This window comes from Engystomops pustulosus, chromosome 4, assembly GCF_040894005.1.
Source record: "Engystomops pustulosus chromosome 4, aEngPut4.maternal, whole genome shotgun sequence".
Lineage (NCBI taxonomy): Eukaryota > Metazoa > Chordata > Amphibia > Anura > Leptodactylidae > Engystomops > Engystomops pustulosus.
In genome coordinates this window covers 32,435,275-32,452,112 of record NC_092414.1, presented here as the reverse complement: position 1 = coordinate 32,452,112, position 16,838 = coordinate 32,435,275, and the positions used below count along the sequence as shown (strand labels likewise).

Here is a 16,838-nt window from a genome sequence, read left to right as displayed (position 1 = left end):
GTTATCCATTGCCTCCTTCCTTTTAAAATCAACTTTTTAAATTATGTTAATGAGCCAGAGTCGCCCAGGAGATGTTACCAGAGCCCCTCTGTGCTGCAGATTCACAGGTTTTAGCATGCAAGGAGAACTCCCCCCTTACTGTGTGCTGAAATTTCCTTTACTGCAGTGAGACTACATCGGGGAGAGGGAGCAGGGGGTGGAAGGGGAGACTGGTATCACCCTCAGTAGTCCTTAGAGATCATTGGCATAATTGTAAAAGTTGATTTTGGAAGACAGGAGGCCATGATAGCAGGATAGCAAACATAAGAAGATTACCACAGTCACAGTGCCTGGATCTATGAGTAAGTGTCCCTGGATTATCATGATGGATTTTGATTTCCTGTCACCTACTTTTACGCTACTAAACTCAGGAACCCCCTCAGGAAAAGTATGAAATGTATGCAGTATCTCCAGTTGTGAAATATTTTTTTCTGTAATATGACATCATGCTTAAACTTGAATCATCTCATGCAAAATATGACTCTTCTCTGTGCCTTTTTCATTGACTTTGGAGGAGATTTTTTTCATGAACGGGTGAGAATTCACATAAAAGAAGGAATTCTAGAAATGATAATTCATACTCTGAGGGACCTGCGAGTTTAGTGGAGTAAAAGCTGTTCAGCACAAGCTCAGTGACTACAACTTATAGGAGAGGGAGAGGGGGGGACTGGAATCTTCTTCACTTTACTGCCAACATCTAATGGAAAGTGTACTTGAAGACAGGAAACAATGTAGTGGGAACCAGAGGAGGGTACGTACGTTTTAAAGAGGCCACTCATTGACTAAAGCAGGTCCCATGAGCCTCTCACACTTCCGGGCCAGACGCAATCCAAGAACCATAAGTATTGGAACGCCCCAGTAAAATGGAGTAAGTAATTCTGCTTTCTAGAGGTTCCCTGACATTACTGGAAAAGCCCTTTAAAATTAGTACATTATGTTAAAAAGTCAATAATATTGGTGACCTACCGTATTCTAAGGATTTCAAATTAGTGGGGATCATATATCCTGTACCCCCATAGATCAACCGTTATCAGCAGCTGCTTCATAGGTAACAGAAAGCCAACATCTCCATGAATTACATACGTAATAGATGAACGTTGGCTCACCCGGCTGTAGCCCAGACAAGCACAGGTCAGCATGCTGGAGCGTAGTAGGGGTGAGCGCTGCTCACCCATCCCCTCTCCAAAGGAAATCGCACCACACGGCCATTTTTACAGCCAAAGATAGAGCAGGCTCTATTTTTTTGGAGACACAGAACGGTGACAACATTCATAATCATCTATGGTAACGTATATACATCCCTGTGACGGTTGTGTGAGCCTTATACTGCAAACCATGATCAACTAAGCCTTTCAAGACAGGAGGCAAATGTGTACCAGACGAACGTGTCATATGATATGAATTGACTATACACTCACCGGCCACTTTATTAGGTACACCTGTCCAACTGCTCGTTAACACTTAATTTCTAATCAGCCAATCACATGGCGGCAACTCAGTGCATATCGGCATGTAGACATGGTCAAGACAATCTCCTGCAGTTCAAACCGAGCATCAGTATGGGGAAGAAAGGTGATTTGAGTGCCTTTGAACGTGGCATGGTTGTTGGTGCCAGAAGGGCTGGTCTGAGTATTTCAGAAACTGCTGATCTACTGGGATTTTCACGCACAGCCATCTCTAGGGTTTACAGAGAATGTAAAACATCCAGTGAGCAGCAGTTCTGTGGGCGGAAATGCCTTGTTGATGCCAGAGGTCAGAGGAGAATGGGCAGACTGGTTCGAGCTGATAGAAAGGCAACAGTGACTCAAATCGCCACCCGTTACAACCAAGGTAGGCAGAAGAGCATCTCTGAACGCACAGTACGTTGAACTTTGAGGCAGATGGGCTACAGCAGCAGAAGACCACACCGGGTGCCACTCCTTTCAGCTAAGAACAGGAAACTGAGGCTACAATTTGCACAAGCTCATCGAAATTGGACAGTAGAAGATTGGAAAAACGTTGCCTGGTCTGATGAGTCTCGATTTCTGCTGCGACATTCGGATGGTAGGGTCAGAATTTGGCGTCAACAACATGAAAGCATGGATCCATCCTGCCTTGTATCACCGGTTCAGGCTGGTGGTGGTGGTGTCATGGTGTGGGGAATATTTTCTTGGCACTCTTTGGGCCCCTTGGTACCAATTGAGCATCATTGCAATGCCACAGCCTACCTGAGTATTGTTGCTGACCATGTCCATCCCTTTATGACCACAATGTACCCAACATCTGATGGCTACTTTCTGCAGGATAATGCGCCATGTCATAAAGCTGGAATCATCTCAGACTGGTTTCTTGAACATGACAATGAGGTCACTGTACTCAAATGGCCTCCACACTCACCAGATCTCAATCCAATAGAGCATCTTTGGGATGTGGTGTAACGGGAGATTCGCATCATGGATGTGCAGCCGACAAATCTGCGGCAACTGTGTGATGCCATCATGTCAATATGGACCAAAATCTCTGAGGAATGCTTCCAGCACCTTGTTGAATCTATGCCACGAAGAATTGAGGCAGTTCTGAAGGCAAAAGGGGGTCCAACCCGTTACTAGCATGGTGTACCTAATAAAGTGGCCGGTGAGTGTATATATATATATATAGAAACAGTGGGGCACATTTACTTACCTATCCCGTTGCGATCCCTGAGCAGGAATGTCCGAGGAGGATTCAGAGCTGCCGCGATTCACTAAGATCGTGCGCCTGATGTCCTGCATGTGCCATAATCCCATCGCGTGCGCCAAAAACCCAGGGCAATTCGACGCAAATCAGAAATAGTCGGGAAACCCAACAGAAATGCGTCCAACGGACCCTTAGTAAATGTGCTCCAGTATATATATCTATAGATGGTATAGAGGTATAGAATATTAACCCACATCATGGTGTGACCCCAGGCTCACAATGCATTGATATTATACATGGGATTTCAATGTATTTCAATGATAGGTATACAATGAAGTGCAGTGTAAATACAGTCATTCCCCGGCCTAGGCCCATATTTAGCTAATTAAATCCTACACTTAGGCACACCTACACTTCACTTGCACTTTTTTGCTCCCTGACAAGCATAAATTTCGCCCTCTGTCTATTTGCAGACAAGCCTGAATTAATTGCTTAATCACATAACAACAAAACCTGCCATTTTCACCCACACAATAACCCTCAGCCACGAGTCTGTAAACACGAAAATACCTTATAGCTCGCTATTATCGCCTCTCTAATCAGGTCTCATCTCCAAAAGTATCTTTCACCTTAATTAGATGGTAACCACCTCCTACTTTATTAACTTTCTGTTGGCTACAAACTGGCCACCGATGAATGATATAATAGAGGTCTATTTGTTTGCATGTTGCATGGGGCGGTGGAGTCCACTGCTGGAGATATCCAGCAAAATCCCTTTACATTATATTGGAGTGATGGACTATAGGGATTGCACACAGGGAAGGTCTTTAAGGTGCTCAAAAAAACTCCTCTGTAATAAAACCTGGACTTCTTATAACTCTTCTCACAATCCTTAAAGTGAACCTGCAATTCGTATAAGACCACCCAAAATAAATACTTCATAAAAATCTATGATTAAAGTGCATTGCCCTTATCCTACATGGTTCCTTTTACATGGATACAATATTAAGAGAAGCAGCTTGTAAACTTATATGCAACTCACTCATGTGAGTCCAATCACAGTGAGTGAGTCCTGTATATTCATTGTTCCCTGCACTGTCCTGCCTCCCTGTTTCTGATTGACATATCTCACTGCTACCACCATGCATGGAACTAGTAGTTAGGGACCATCTGCCAAAATAGAACTACAGACATATACAGCTTCCTTTACTTTCCCCTGCTCACCTCTTTGAGGCTTAAGAGAATTTTGGGCAGTAGTGGATTATAATATAGGTGGTTTGGGCGGTAGACTGGGGCCCATGGCCACCCAAACCAACCATCAAATTTAAAAGTCTGAAGGACCTTCAGCCATCAAATCCTCATACATCTGTTCCTGCTCTCAATACACAGATACACAAGAGCATTACAAGACCTGTGAAAGTCCACTAAAGGTCCTGAAATACCTGATTGAAAGCAGACAGTAGGGACATATCTTCCATTCCTCAAGAAGCTGATTCTAGTACCATATTTATGTAGGAGGTGATTCCAGACTTGTAGGGGCTATAATATTCATATAGCCCAGGGCCCATGGCAGTCTTAATGCACCCCTGATTCTGGTGATGGGGTGAGGAACAGGTGAGAGAGAGGATATCAATAAAACTATTTTTTAGAAGAATCCCATGGAGAGAGGCATCAGTGGAACATGTATAAAGACATCTAAAAGGTACTGCGATCATTCACTGACACAATAGACCCTTCAATGAATGATGAGGGAGGCGAATAGGCCGGCACAAATTGATCTGATATTGGACCCAGTACCATATCAGAGTTTATCCATCTAACTGGGTGCAGAGTTCACTCAGATAACCCACATTATTGAACTATCGGACACAAGGATGCATGTGTGCGGCATATGGCAGACGGCCATTGGAGCATAGTGACATTAGGCTTCTTGAAAGTCATGCTTGATGTCAAGGGGGCTGCCTTACAAGGTAGGTAATAGAGGTGTGGTTTTCCTTATCCCACCGTGGAAAATGTATTTGCATATTTTCTGCAGTATCAGGTGCATATCTAGAACAAGCAAGGTAGAAAAGACTCGCAGTAGAACAGGCACAACCCCCGCTGCTTATCGCTCGTTAACCCCCGAAAAAGAAAGACGGTGCGGTACCTGCTGAGGTCTTCAGATGCAATTGGATTACTTGCGTTGCTCAAGTCCCAAAGGTAAATAGACATAATAGTTCAGATCCCAGGATAGGACGGCACTCGCTGATACGATCAACAATCTTTATTTAGCGTACATGCAAGCGGACATGTGAGGACGCCGAGGTCCAAAAGGTAACAGGCTGTTTGGTGCTACTAGCGCTTTGTCAAACCTCCTTGTCATGTTCAGAACCCCTCCCTTAAAAAACTGAGGGGGGAGATGTCTGATATCATGTCAAGCAGAGAGATATACATGTAATAAATAATAATTCTTTATTTATATAGCACACACAGATTACGCAGCGCTGCACAAAGCATGTCAAATTAGTCCCTGTCCCTATGGGGCTCACAATCTAAACAACCTTACAGTATGTTTTGGAATGTGGGAGGAAACCGGAGTACCCGGAGGAAACCCAAGCAAACATGGAGAGAACATACAAACTCTTTGCAGATGTTGACCTGGGTGGGATTCGAACCCAGGACCCCAGTGCTGCAAGGCAGAAGTGCTACTCACACAGCCACCGTGCCACCCTAAATAGTGCAAACAAAACAGTTTATAGTGAACACCTACTCTTTCGCCACTAAAACAATGTAAAAACACAGTGCAATACAAAGGCGTTATTTTGTTAAACTTTTTATAGAAATACACTTAAGTCGTTTCTATCATTTAGTCCAGCTGGACCCATTGGTCCTGTTCTTATAATCCATTTTGCTTCCTCCCTCAGCAGTTCTCGCTGCCGGTCTCCTCCTTTCATACTGTTCTTTACATGCATGATACCTGCAAATTTTAAAAGTTGCGCATTACCGTCATGATTATCAACCATGTGCTGGATCAGCCTGGGAGACCCTTTTAGGGACGTTATGTTCACGAAACCTTATGAATAAATGGCACATTGTTTTACCAATATAGAAACATTTGCATGGACAGTAAACTACGTAAACTATAAATGAGGATCTACAGTTTATAAAGTCATGTACCTTATATGTGACACCCCCTACTTTTAGCAAATCTGTGTACATATAGCTGCAGAAGTTACAATGTCCGCATTTATAGTTTCCCTGCGGAATGCATTCAGCCATGTTCCAGTGGGTGTACTGAAGTGGCTACTGACTAGAATATTTCTCCTAAATGCAATCATTGGTCTCTGTTCTGTCAGTTCCTTTAGTTGGGGGTCCTGCTTAAGGATACCCCAATTTCTATTTATTGCTGCACGGATTTCTGCTTCATAGGAATTAAAGCCAAAGGAAAAAGCAAAACGATTCTGTTTATTATTTCTATCCTTTCTGTTTCTTGTTTTACCCCTAAGGGCTTCTTCTCTCGAGACAGAACAGGCTCTCCTAGCTGCCTTTCTGATGATATTTTGGATACCCTCTTTCCTCCAATCTCTCAGATAATTCCTCGACTTGATGTGAAAAGGTGGAGTCATCGCTATTTAGTGTCCGCAGCCTAAGAAACTGGCTATATGGCACCCCCGTTTTAGTGTGTTCTGGATGGAAACTCTTAAAAAGTAACAATGTATTGGAAGAAGTGGGCTTTCTGTAGCATTCAGTTTTTATAGTTACTTTCAACTGTAACTAGAACATCGAGAAACTCCAGTTTCGTGTCCCCAAAGTTGGATGTAAAAAACATATTGTATTCATTGGTTTCGTTCAAGAAAGCAATAAATTCTGTAAACTCCTCTTTGGTACCCCTCCATATAATAAACATATCACCCATGTACCTTAAATATGTGTGCATACACTTCAGAAATGGATTTGTGGTGGAGTATATGTGTTGTTCCTCTAATGCATCTAAGAATAAATTTGCCAAGGCACAGACCACCGGAGTGCCCATGGCCGTTCCGTTCTTTTGAACGAACCATTTGTTGTTGAAAATGAACGCATTGTGTGCCAATATAAACTCCAAGGACTCACAAATAAATTCTATCAATGGTCTGTCTTTGTTTGTGTTCATAAGGATACGCTGAATAACCCCTACCCCTAGTTTTTGTGGAATTTTTGTATATAGACTTTCAACGTCAATTGACGCCGAATGAAAGTCTTCTTGCCATCCGATATCTCTTAAAGCTAGAAGGAAATCATTGGTATCCTTGATATATGACGGTATGTCCTTGAGTAGGGGACGTAAAAGCCAATCAATATATTTTGAGAGGGGTTCTGTCAGGGAGCCTATGCCCGCCTCTATGGGGCGGACTGGAGGCTCTTTTAACCCCTTGTGTACTTTGGGCAAGAAGTACCATGAGGGAAAGGTAGGGGAAAGCAGGACCCCCAACTAAAGGAACTGACAGAACAGAGACCAATGATCACATTTAGGAGGAGTAAAACACTGAGAAATATTCTAGTCAGTAGCCACTTCAGTACACCCACTGGAACATGGCTGAATGCATGCATTCCGCAGGGAAACTATAAATGCGGACATTGTAACTTCTGTAGCTATATGTACACAGATTTGCTAAAAGTAGGGGATGTCACATATAAGGTACACGACTTTATAAACTGTAGATCCTCATTTATAGTTTATGTAGTTTACTGTCCATGCAAACGTTTCTATATTGGTAAAACAATGTGCCATTTATTCATAAGGTTTCGTGAACATAACGTCCCTAAAAGGGTCTCCCAGGCTGATCCAGCACATGGCTGATAATCATGACGGTAATGCGCAACTTTTAAAATTTGCATGTATCATGCATGTAAAGAACAGTATGAAAGGAGGAGACCGGCAGCAAGAACTGCTGAGGGAGGAAGCAAAATGGATTATAAGAACAGGACCAATGGGTCCAGCTGGACTAAATGATAGAAACGACTTAAGTGTATTTCTGTAAAAAGTTTAACAAAATAACGCCTTTGTATTGCACTGTGTTTTACATTGTTTTTAGTGGCGAAAGAGTAGGTGTTCACTATAAACTGTTTTGTTTGCACTATTTACATGTATATCTCTCTGCTCGCCATGATATCAGACACCTCCCCCTTCAGTTTTTTAAGGGAGGGGTTCTGAACATGACGAGGAGGTTAGTAGCGCGAAACAGCCTTTTACCTTTTGGACCTCGGCGTCCTCACATTTCCGCTTGCCTGTACGCTAAATAAAGATTGTGGATCGTATCAGCGAGTGCCGTCCTATCCTTGGATCTGAACTATTATATCTAGAACAAGAAAAACTGTATTGCATAAACATTAATAGCTGGGGCTTCATCCATAGAACCTTCATTCCTAGAATCAAGACGGTATTGTAATGTCACACCAGGAGTAGCCATCATGATGTCATCACAATGAGGGGCATATAATATGATGCTCGGCATAGAACTGTCACTCATCAGCTGGATGTGAACCTGTGAGTACTGCACCATTACTGTCTCTACAGGACATAACTATATACAGAATATTATCATATAGTCCTAGTAACCCCCCCACACACACACACTCGTACTCACTTATTTGTAGGCTTTCTTTTAATTTTCATCGGTTTAGTCTTAAGATACATTAACGATTCACATTCAAAATACAAAGCCTCTCATAGAAATATACTTGACTGTAGGGTATTCATCTTTATGATCTAGGGGGTGCTCTTGTGAAAGTCCTAGTGTGTAAAATTAAGAGATCCTCTATATTTGAGCCCATCTTCCCCTACTTAAATTGTACCCTAGGCAAGTGACTGTTCTGCCTTCCCCCTGCCCTGTCTTATATATATATATATAATAAACTTGTACTAATTTATTCTGTAGTCTCCTCATATGGTTCATAGGGAGCTTTTTGGTTCCCCAAGCTTCATTGACCTTGGTATAGAATGAGTGCTGGTAAATTTTTCCCCTGGGGATTACAGAATAAATTAATACAAGTTTATTACAAGTAGAGGCTGATTATATTACATATATTATTTCATATACTTCATCCTATAATATGCTATGTAAAGTCTGGTTGTTCTAAATTCTAGTGGTTCTAAAGTCGTTGTTATGCCATCACAGTAGAAGCAGCCATTGTGATGTGAACCTCTCCCATATCCATACCCACCTATGTCCTTGTATAATTAATATTCTTAATTCCTGAGACATAATCGCTCTATTACTATATAAGAGTCTATGGTATGAATGCCTTGGGAATCAGTTATGCTCTTCGTATTCGTAGTTTTGCATTATTTAGCTATTATAGACACATTATAAGACTTGGACTAGTTGCTTGTGTGAATGTCCAAGTGTATATTTCCCTCTCCTCTCCCAACTTACATAGTCCCCTAGTCAGGTGTCAAGTCCTGGCTCTGCCCTGTATGTACCTGGATAGATTATTGTGGGGTTAGGCTACATTCACACTGCTGCATGGGGGACGTATATATAGCCGATGTATATATACGGCAGATATACATCCCCCACAGACGGCAATGGGCACACGGTGCCCTACAGGAATGGTACGTTGCAGCACGCGTGTGGCACCGTACCGCTCTGTACCCCGGAAAAAGATAGGACATGTCCTATCTTCTCCCGTGTTACGGCGCCGTGCGCCATACGTCCCTATGGAGAAGGGTGGGGGTGAGCATCGCTCCCCTCCTCCTCCTCTTCCCGCGCGCTTCTGTGTGCCCGCCGTGCTACGGTACGGCGGACAACGACAGTGTGAATCTAGCCTTAGAGGGAGCTGAATCTGTACTTGCATCTATATTTATGAAGCTCAGAGGGAAAAAAACAGTATATCAATAATATGTAATAGCTGCAATTTTTTTAAGAGGATGGAAGTATATCTATAGGTCCTATGAATCCAACATTTATACAATAGAAATCTTACCCTTATATATCTCTTTTTTCTCAGGTTCACAAGCTGAAGGGATATTTTGTGACGAAAGTCATGCGCTTCTTCGACTCGTATTATCTGCTGCTGCAGATTCTGGTTATTCTGTGTGGAGCTGGGCTCTCTAGCTCATGCCACTCCTGCTTCACCACCCCCGCGGAAAAATCGAGCATATGCCAGTATGCTGTCTCGCAAGGGAAGATGGAGACTGAACATTGTTTCCAGAAGCTCCATATGGGCTTCAACCCATTAACTAACATATCGATAGGCAAGTATTATCTACCTCTATTTCTCCTAGCTGCTCCATCTTATACATAGAACATATGTGATCTACGGACTATTTATGTGATAGACCATTGGTCGGGAACCTTTAGCTTGTGAGCCAGATACGACTTGATGGATGCATCTGGCTTCCAAGCCTAGGTTCTTTAATAAATAACATCTAAGACACACAAAACGCTGATTACTGGACACAGGAAGTGATATTATCGCTGGCTGCGTCATTTGTGCAACCCAAAGGCTGTGGCGTCCACCCATCATCATTCCTTGGGCGACGGTACCTGGGTCATAAAGAGGACTGGACACCGGCATTCCCTCCTCTTTATGACTCAAATGTTGTCGCCTAAGCAACAACAGCGGTCGTGGCACCGGGGTCATAGAGAGCATGGGAGCAATGAGAAGCCGCCTGCTGGGAGTGCAGCTTAGTGAATATTTATTTTAGATGTAACTACACATCTACTGGGGGACATGTGATGTGGATACCTATTTACTGTAGAGCATGTGCTATGGCTACCTATCTACTGGTTGGGCATGTGCTATGGCTACCTATCTACTGGTTGGGCATGTTCTGTGGCTACCTATCTACTGGGGACATGTGTTGTGGCTACCTATATACTGGGGACATGTACTGTGGCTACCTATATACTGGGGACATGTACTGTGGCTACCTATATACTGGGGACATGTACTGTGGCTACCTATCGAATGGGGGACATGTGTTGTGGCTGCCTATCTACTGGGGGCATGTGCTGTGGCTACCTATCTAGTGGGGGCATGTGCTGTGGCTACCTATCTACTGGGCACATGTACTGTGGTTACCTATCTAATGGGGTACATGTGCATATTGTATGACTCTCACAGAATTACATTCTAAAATATGTTGTGTTCATGGCTCTCTCAGCTATAACAAGGTTCCCAACCGCTGTTTTAAAATAAAGATTCACTTGTAGCTTCTCATCAGCTGTCAGAGGAGAGAATCTCTTCTACATTTTCACCCAGAACAAGCCATGTCCAGTATATAATACAATAACCAAAGAACCCGTTAATAATATCATGTGTCTTCTCTTTGCAGCCTATTCCCAGGTAAAATACATAAAAAAATATCTGAAGAGTTTCAATGAAGTGGTCCGTAAAATCGACCAATCACGTAAGTTGCTGAAATCTCAAAAATTTATCTTTTACATTACAATTTTTTACAAAAGTCATTTTTATTTTACATTTATTTTCTTTCTATTAGTCATTTCCCCATCCTGGGTGGAACAGTTTGAAAGAAAAATGGCTGAATTTGTGAAACATGTGATAGACCATGTTGCAAGTAAGTGACTGAAGCTCCTCAGATGCAGACAGTAGAGATATTATATACATTCTCCATGGTGTCTTTCTATGACACGTCTCCCATCAAAAACACCATTCATCCTTCATTGTATCTTTTCCATCCATTAGGTCATCCCGCAGAAGAATGTACATCTTCATGTGGTGAGTAATGACATTAGACAGGACAATGGGGCACATTTACTAAGGGTCCGAATCGCGTTTTTCTGCCAGGTGTCCCGGATTTTTCCGATTTGCGCCGAATTACCCGGGGATTTTGGCGCACGCGTTCGGATTGTGGCGCTTCGGTGGCAGCTTTCACGCGACAGAGATCGGAAAGCGTGGCTGTCGGAAATTCCGACAGATTCGGAAAAACAGCGTAATTTTTAAAAAAATGGTGTCGCTAAAATAGCACTCACATACATCGAGACGGAGGAGGTGAATTCCGGCGGACTTCAGCGCAGCAGCGACACGTAGTGGACATCGGGCGCACGACCTTAGTGAATCCCGGCAGAACCCGAATCAGCGTCGGAGAACGCGCCGCTGGATCGCGACTGGACCGGGTAAGAAACTCTGCCCCAATATGTGTGATCTCCATTACATACATGGTGAGCCCTTATTTACCTCACACCTGTGACCCTCTCTCTCTCTTCTTATCCCTTCAGGATTTCAAAAAGCTGCCCGCACCTATTCTTGCCGCCAATGTATTATGGAGGACTGTAAGATTCCTATAGCCTGTCCCCGTAAGATTATTCCTACCATAAGTTTATTACTCTTATATAAAGCTCTTAGTTGGGATTTTGTTGTCTTTACATGATTGTTCCCTTCCCTTTCGTCTAAGTGGAAGTAATAAATGTACGCGAACTTGAGCAGGCCAGAATACCGTGCGGGGCATCTTTCCGTCTACCTGAGCATCTGAAGGTTGAGTGGAAGTACGCCAAAAACGTAAGTTACATTTCCAACCAAACATGACATCACAAACAGAAACCTCTCAGGTTCACATCTCGCTTTTTGCTTCCGTTAGGCCTCATTCACAGTTCTGCAATGGGGGCTATAGGTAGCCCCCATAGATTTCAGTGGCTGATGTGTCATGCACCGTGACCATGTCGGATGGCCACTCTTCTGCCTATGAAGGGAGGGGAGGGGTGACGGGCGCTGACACCTCCCACCTCCCCCTCTCGGCCCTGTGCTCGCTCGGAATCTGGTCCGGACAAGCAATCGGCCATGTGAATGAGCCATTATACGTATGCTGCAACATATGTGTCTAAAAATGGACAAAAATTTATTCATTTTTGGTCATACACCTATTTTTTTTATACGTTCATACGTTTGCATCCGTTTTTACACTGTAAAACATATAAGTTTTATTTTTTAAGATCTATATTTGGGCATATAAACGGATGTGACGGATTGATGCATACGCTGTAAGACTTTATGCATATGTTGTCCATAGACATCAATATTAAAGAGACTATACGTTTAAAAAAATCATAAAAATAATATGCAATTTGCATATAAAAAACATTTTTCTCAAACATTAAAAAAAAATGGATATAGGAGCACTGGACAACTGTTTGTGCATCATTGTGTCCATAGACAAGACTGTATATGCCGTAGCGCACATTTTTATTTTTTTTCTGTAAAAAACGTGTCTGTCAGCAGTATACGAAAAACGAGACGTGAACCCAGCCTTACTCTGAAATGACCGCCTTCTCTGATGATACCTATGTGTTTCACTTTCAGATGAAGGTGACCGATTTCAGTTACTTTACCGACATCAGCAATGGGGCCAAATTGTATATGATGATCAAGCCTGTGAGCTTCAGCCATACTGGGACATATTCCTGTCAGATCACGGATGACAACCATGACGTCATACTCCGGAAATTCTACTATCTGAACGGTAAGACTACTAACTACTAGAAAATTCTATGTCACATACATGTATGAACTAGATAAACACCTCTCCTACTTGTGCACTGTGTGTACAGTACTTTTACACAGATGACAGCATTATCCTTATCTCCTTACTAAAGTCTAAGGCTGCTTTCACACACATGTATGGGGGACGTATATACGGCCGACGTATATACGGCCGATATACGTCCCCCATACACTTCTATGGGCTAACATGTCCTATCTATTCCCGTATTACGGCGCCATGGCCCATATGTTCCTATGGAAAGGGGCTGGGGTGAGCAGCGCTCACCTCCTCCTCCTCTCCCCGCGCGCTGCCGTGTGCCCTCCGTGCTAAGGCAGTGATGGTGAACCTTTTGGAGACAGAGTGCCCAAACTACAACCAATACCCATTTACATGTCACAAAGTGCCAACATGACAATTTAAGTAGTTACTTATTGATCCCTACTGTATCACAGGTTTCAATCGTATTGGTGTCCTGAGTTCACCAATACAATAGAAAGATAATGAAGAAATTTGTATTGTAGCTTCCCTCCAGGATCCACTGAAGAGAAAGAATCAGGGGACCCAGAGCAGGAGCTCCAACGATAATCCATCTTTATCCACACCTTCTCACTCCTCCTGTAGATCTGGCTGCCAAGGATGTCGCTTTAAAATAGCGCTGAGCATGGCACATCCTGGGTTGTCTTGGATCACAGGAGGAAGCTTTGAGTCCTGTCTGGCAAACTCTCTGTTGGCATGAAGCCCTGGGTGCCCACAGAAAGGGCTCTGAGTGCCACCTCTGGCACCCGTGCCATAGGTTCGCCACCACTGATCTAGGGGGAGCATTTATTATTGACTTTCTGACAGAAAACTTCAGCGCCACAATATTGGTGCTATTCCAACACACTTTTTTTGGGGGGGTGGGGGGCACACAATTTGGGCGACGCTTGAGAATCCGACACTTTTCCCATGCTTCTAGTTTTCCGACACTTTTTTGGTGCAATTTTTCCACACACTTAGACATAGAAAATGGAGTTCTAGTTTATCTTCATGAATGTGGTACAAACCTCTTTAGTTGTACGCCAATTCATTAATCCCTTGCACCACAATCCATCATCCCAATGTAAATTATAGCAGAATTTCTGCACCAAAAACACAGACCCTACACCAAAATTGATAAATTTCCCACAATCTATTTTGTATTTTCCAGTGATACAGTCAAAATCACAAACAGGAGAAATTTGGGATGTCGAATTCCAACGGACTCTGGTAGGAAAACTGGAAACTCCGCTAGAGGATGAAATAGATGGCCCTTCCACTGCAGACAAAATCCGGGAATTTCTAAAGAGTCCCATCGGCTATGCCGTCTGTGCTGGCGTCTGCGGTCTGCTTGTCACAATAATTGCTGTACTCCTCTGGTGTTATGCCCCTAGTGTGGATTTAGGAAGAAACAGACCAACATCATGGGTCTATCCCTAAGTCAACCCCCAAGTGGGAACCCTCAAGCCAGGACATGAGCTTTGTCACTGGTCAAAAATGATGAATGTTGAAGGCACCTGGAATGGAAGATCAGGAAGAAGAGGAGGAAATCATTACCTACTACCCATATCATCAATGCAGGATCACTATATACTCCTAACCCTATCCCCTCCAAAAAAAAAATAACCCTGCAGGGGTTACAGTTGGAAACCTTCAAGATTGGACACCAACTTCAACATTGATCAGCCGACCCTAAAGTGTTCAGAAAGAAGAGGAGGAGATCATCACCCACTATCCCCTCAATACCCCTTTCCATAATGCTATACCCCAAAATATACATATATATAAAAAAAGAACAATCCTGAGATGCACAGAAAATACTCCGCAAGCCTGGACAAGACCCATATGACTGTTCAATGCAGTGGAAACTTCCTGAAAAGAAAGTTGGGGAGAAGTTGAATTCCAAGTGCAGGACGTTAAATAGGAAGAGGAGGAAGAGGACTACACATTTCCCCTATTTAACCTGTGCTATACATTTTTGGAGGATTGTTACCAAAAAAAAAAAATTAAATTAAAAGAAAAATTGAAGTCGTTTAATTTCATTTTGTAGAATAACAAAGGTACTTATCAAAGGCTATAAAATCAATTTTTTTAAAGTAAGGGTACTTAATGATTGTTAGTCCAGTCCAGGTCTTAGTACAATGCCACAATTTTTGCCATCAAAACATTTGAGGCCACAACCAAGCCCAGACTGATGGTGTCTCTAATTTGAGGGTCTATACTGCCGCTGGGGTTTTAGTAACCATAACAGCAGTCCATGAAGTCCAACCTTTAATAATAATAATTCCTTTATTTATATAGCGCACACACATTACGCAGCGCTGCACAGAGCTTACCAAATCGGTCCCTGTCCCTTGTCTATGGTGATGGTATAACCACCTCTCCTCTATGTGAAGAGGATGCCCCCTGTCTATGATAATGGTAGAACCACCTCTCCTCTAGGTGTAGAGGATGCCTCCTGTCTATGGCAATGGTAGAGCTGCCTCTCCTCTAGGCGTAGAGGATGCCCCCTGTCTATGGTGATGGTAGAACCGCCTCTCCTCTAGGTGTAGAGGATGCCCCCTGTCTATGGTGATGGTAGAACCCCCTCTCCTCTAGGTGTAGAGGATGCCCTCTGTCTATGGTGATGGTAGAACCCCCTCTCCTCTAGGTGTAGAGGATGCCCCCTGTCTATGGTGATGGTAGAACCTCCTCTCCTCTAGGTGTAGAGGATGCCCCCTGTCTATGGTGATGGTAGAACCGCCTCTCCTCTAGGTGTAGAGGATTCCCCCTGTCTATGGTGATGGTAGAACCGCCTCTCCTCTAGGTGTAGAGGATGCCCCCTGTCTATGGTGATGGTAGAACCACCTCTCCTCTATGTGAAGAGGATGCCCCCTGTCTATGATAATGGTAGAACCACCTCTCCTCTAGGTGTAGAGGATGCCTCCTGTCTATGGCAATGGTAGAGCTGCCTCTCCTCTAGGCGTAGAGGATGTCCTCTGTCTATGGTGATGGTAGAACCCCCTCTCCTCTAGGTGTAGAGGATGCCCCCTGTCTATGGTGATGGTAGAACCACCTCTCCTCTAGGTGTAGAGGATGCCCCCTGTCTATGGTGATGGTAGAACCGCCTCTCCTCTAGGTGTAGAGGATGCCCCCTGTCTATGGTGATGGTAGAACCACCTCTCCTCTAGGTGTAGAGGAAGCCCCTTGTCTATGGTGATGCTAGAACCTCCTCTCCTCTAGGTGTAGAGGATGCCCCCTGTCTATGGCGATGATAGAACCTCCTCTCCTATAGGTGTAGAGGATGCCCCCTGTCTATGGTGATGGTAGAACCACCTCTCCACTAGGTGTAGAGGATGCCCCATGTCTATGATGATGATAGAACTGCCTTTCCTCTAGATGTAGAGGATGCCCCTTGTCTATGGTGATGGTAGAACCTCCTTTCTTCTAGGTGTATAGGTTCCCCCCTGTCTATGGAGATGGTAGAATTGTCTCATGCCCAGGTTCAGAGGATGCCCCTTGTCTATGGTGATTTTAGAACCTATTCCTCTCTAGGTGTAGAGGCTGCTCCCGTCTATGGTGATGGTAGAACCACCTCTCCTCTAGGTGTAGAGGATGCCTCCTCTCTATGGCGATGCTAGAACCGCCTCTCCTCTAGGTGTAGAGGATGTCCCCGTCTATGGTGATG

General features: G+C 43.7%; 1 protein-coding gene across 1 annotated transcript; it reads left to right on the top strand.

Annotated features, from left to right (window-relative positions):
* The first annotated feature begins 9,638 nt into the window (after positions 1-9,638).
* Positions 9,639-15,151, top strand: LOC140126339 (sperm acrosome membrane-associated protein 6-like). The gene is made up of 8 exons (XM_072145651.1): positions 9,639-9,910; positions 10,994-11,068; positions 11,159-11,236; positions 11,365-11,397; positions 11,898-11,975; positions 12,074-12,177; positions 12,976-13,135; positions 14,343-15,151. The coding sequence occupies exons 1-8, from the start codon at positions 9,700-9,702 to the stop codon at positions 14,609-14,611; spliced, it is 1,008 nt and encodes a 335-aa protein (XP_072001752.1). The 5' UTR covers positions 9,639-9,699; the 3' UTR covers positions 14,612-15,151.
* The last annotated feature ends 1,687 nt before the right edge of the window (positions 15,152-16,838 follow it).

Excerpts from the sequence above, each read along its gene's own strand:
- LOC140126339 (XM_072145651.1), top strand. The coding sequence starts at position 9,700 with ATGCGCTTCTTCGACTCGTATTATCTGCTGCTGCAGATTCTGGTTATT. Across the intron at positions 11,069-11,158 it reads CCGTAAAATCGACCAATCAC|TCATTTCCCCATCCTGGGTG; the intron begins GTAAGTTGCTGA and ends TCTTTCTATTAG. Across the intron at positions 11,976-12,073 it reads GATTCCTATAGCCTGTCCCC|TGGAAGTAATAAATGTACGC; the intron begins GTAAGATTATTC and ends CTTTCGTCTAAG.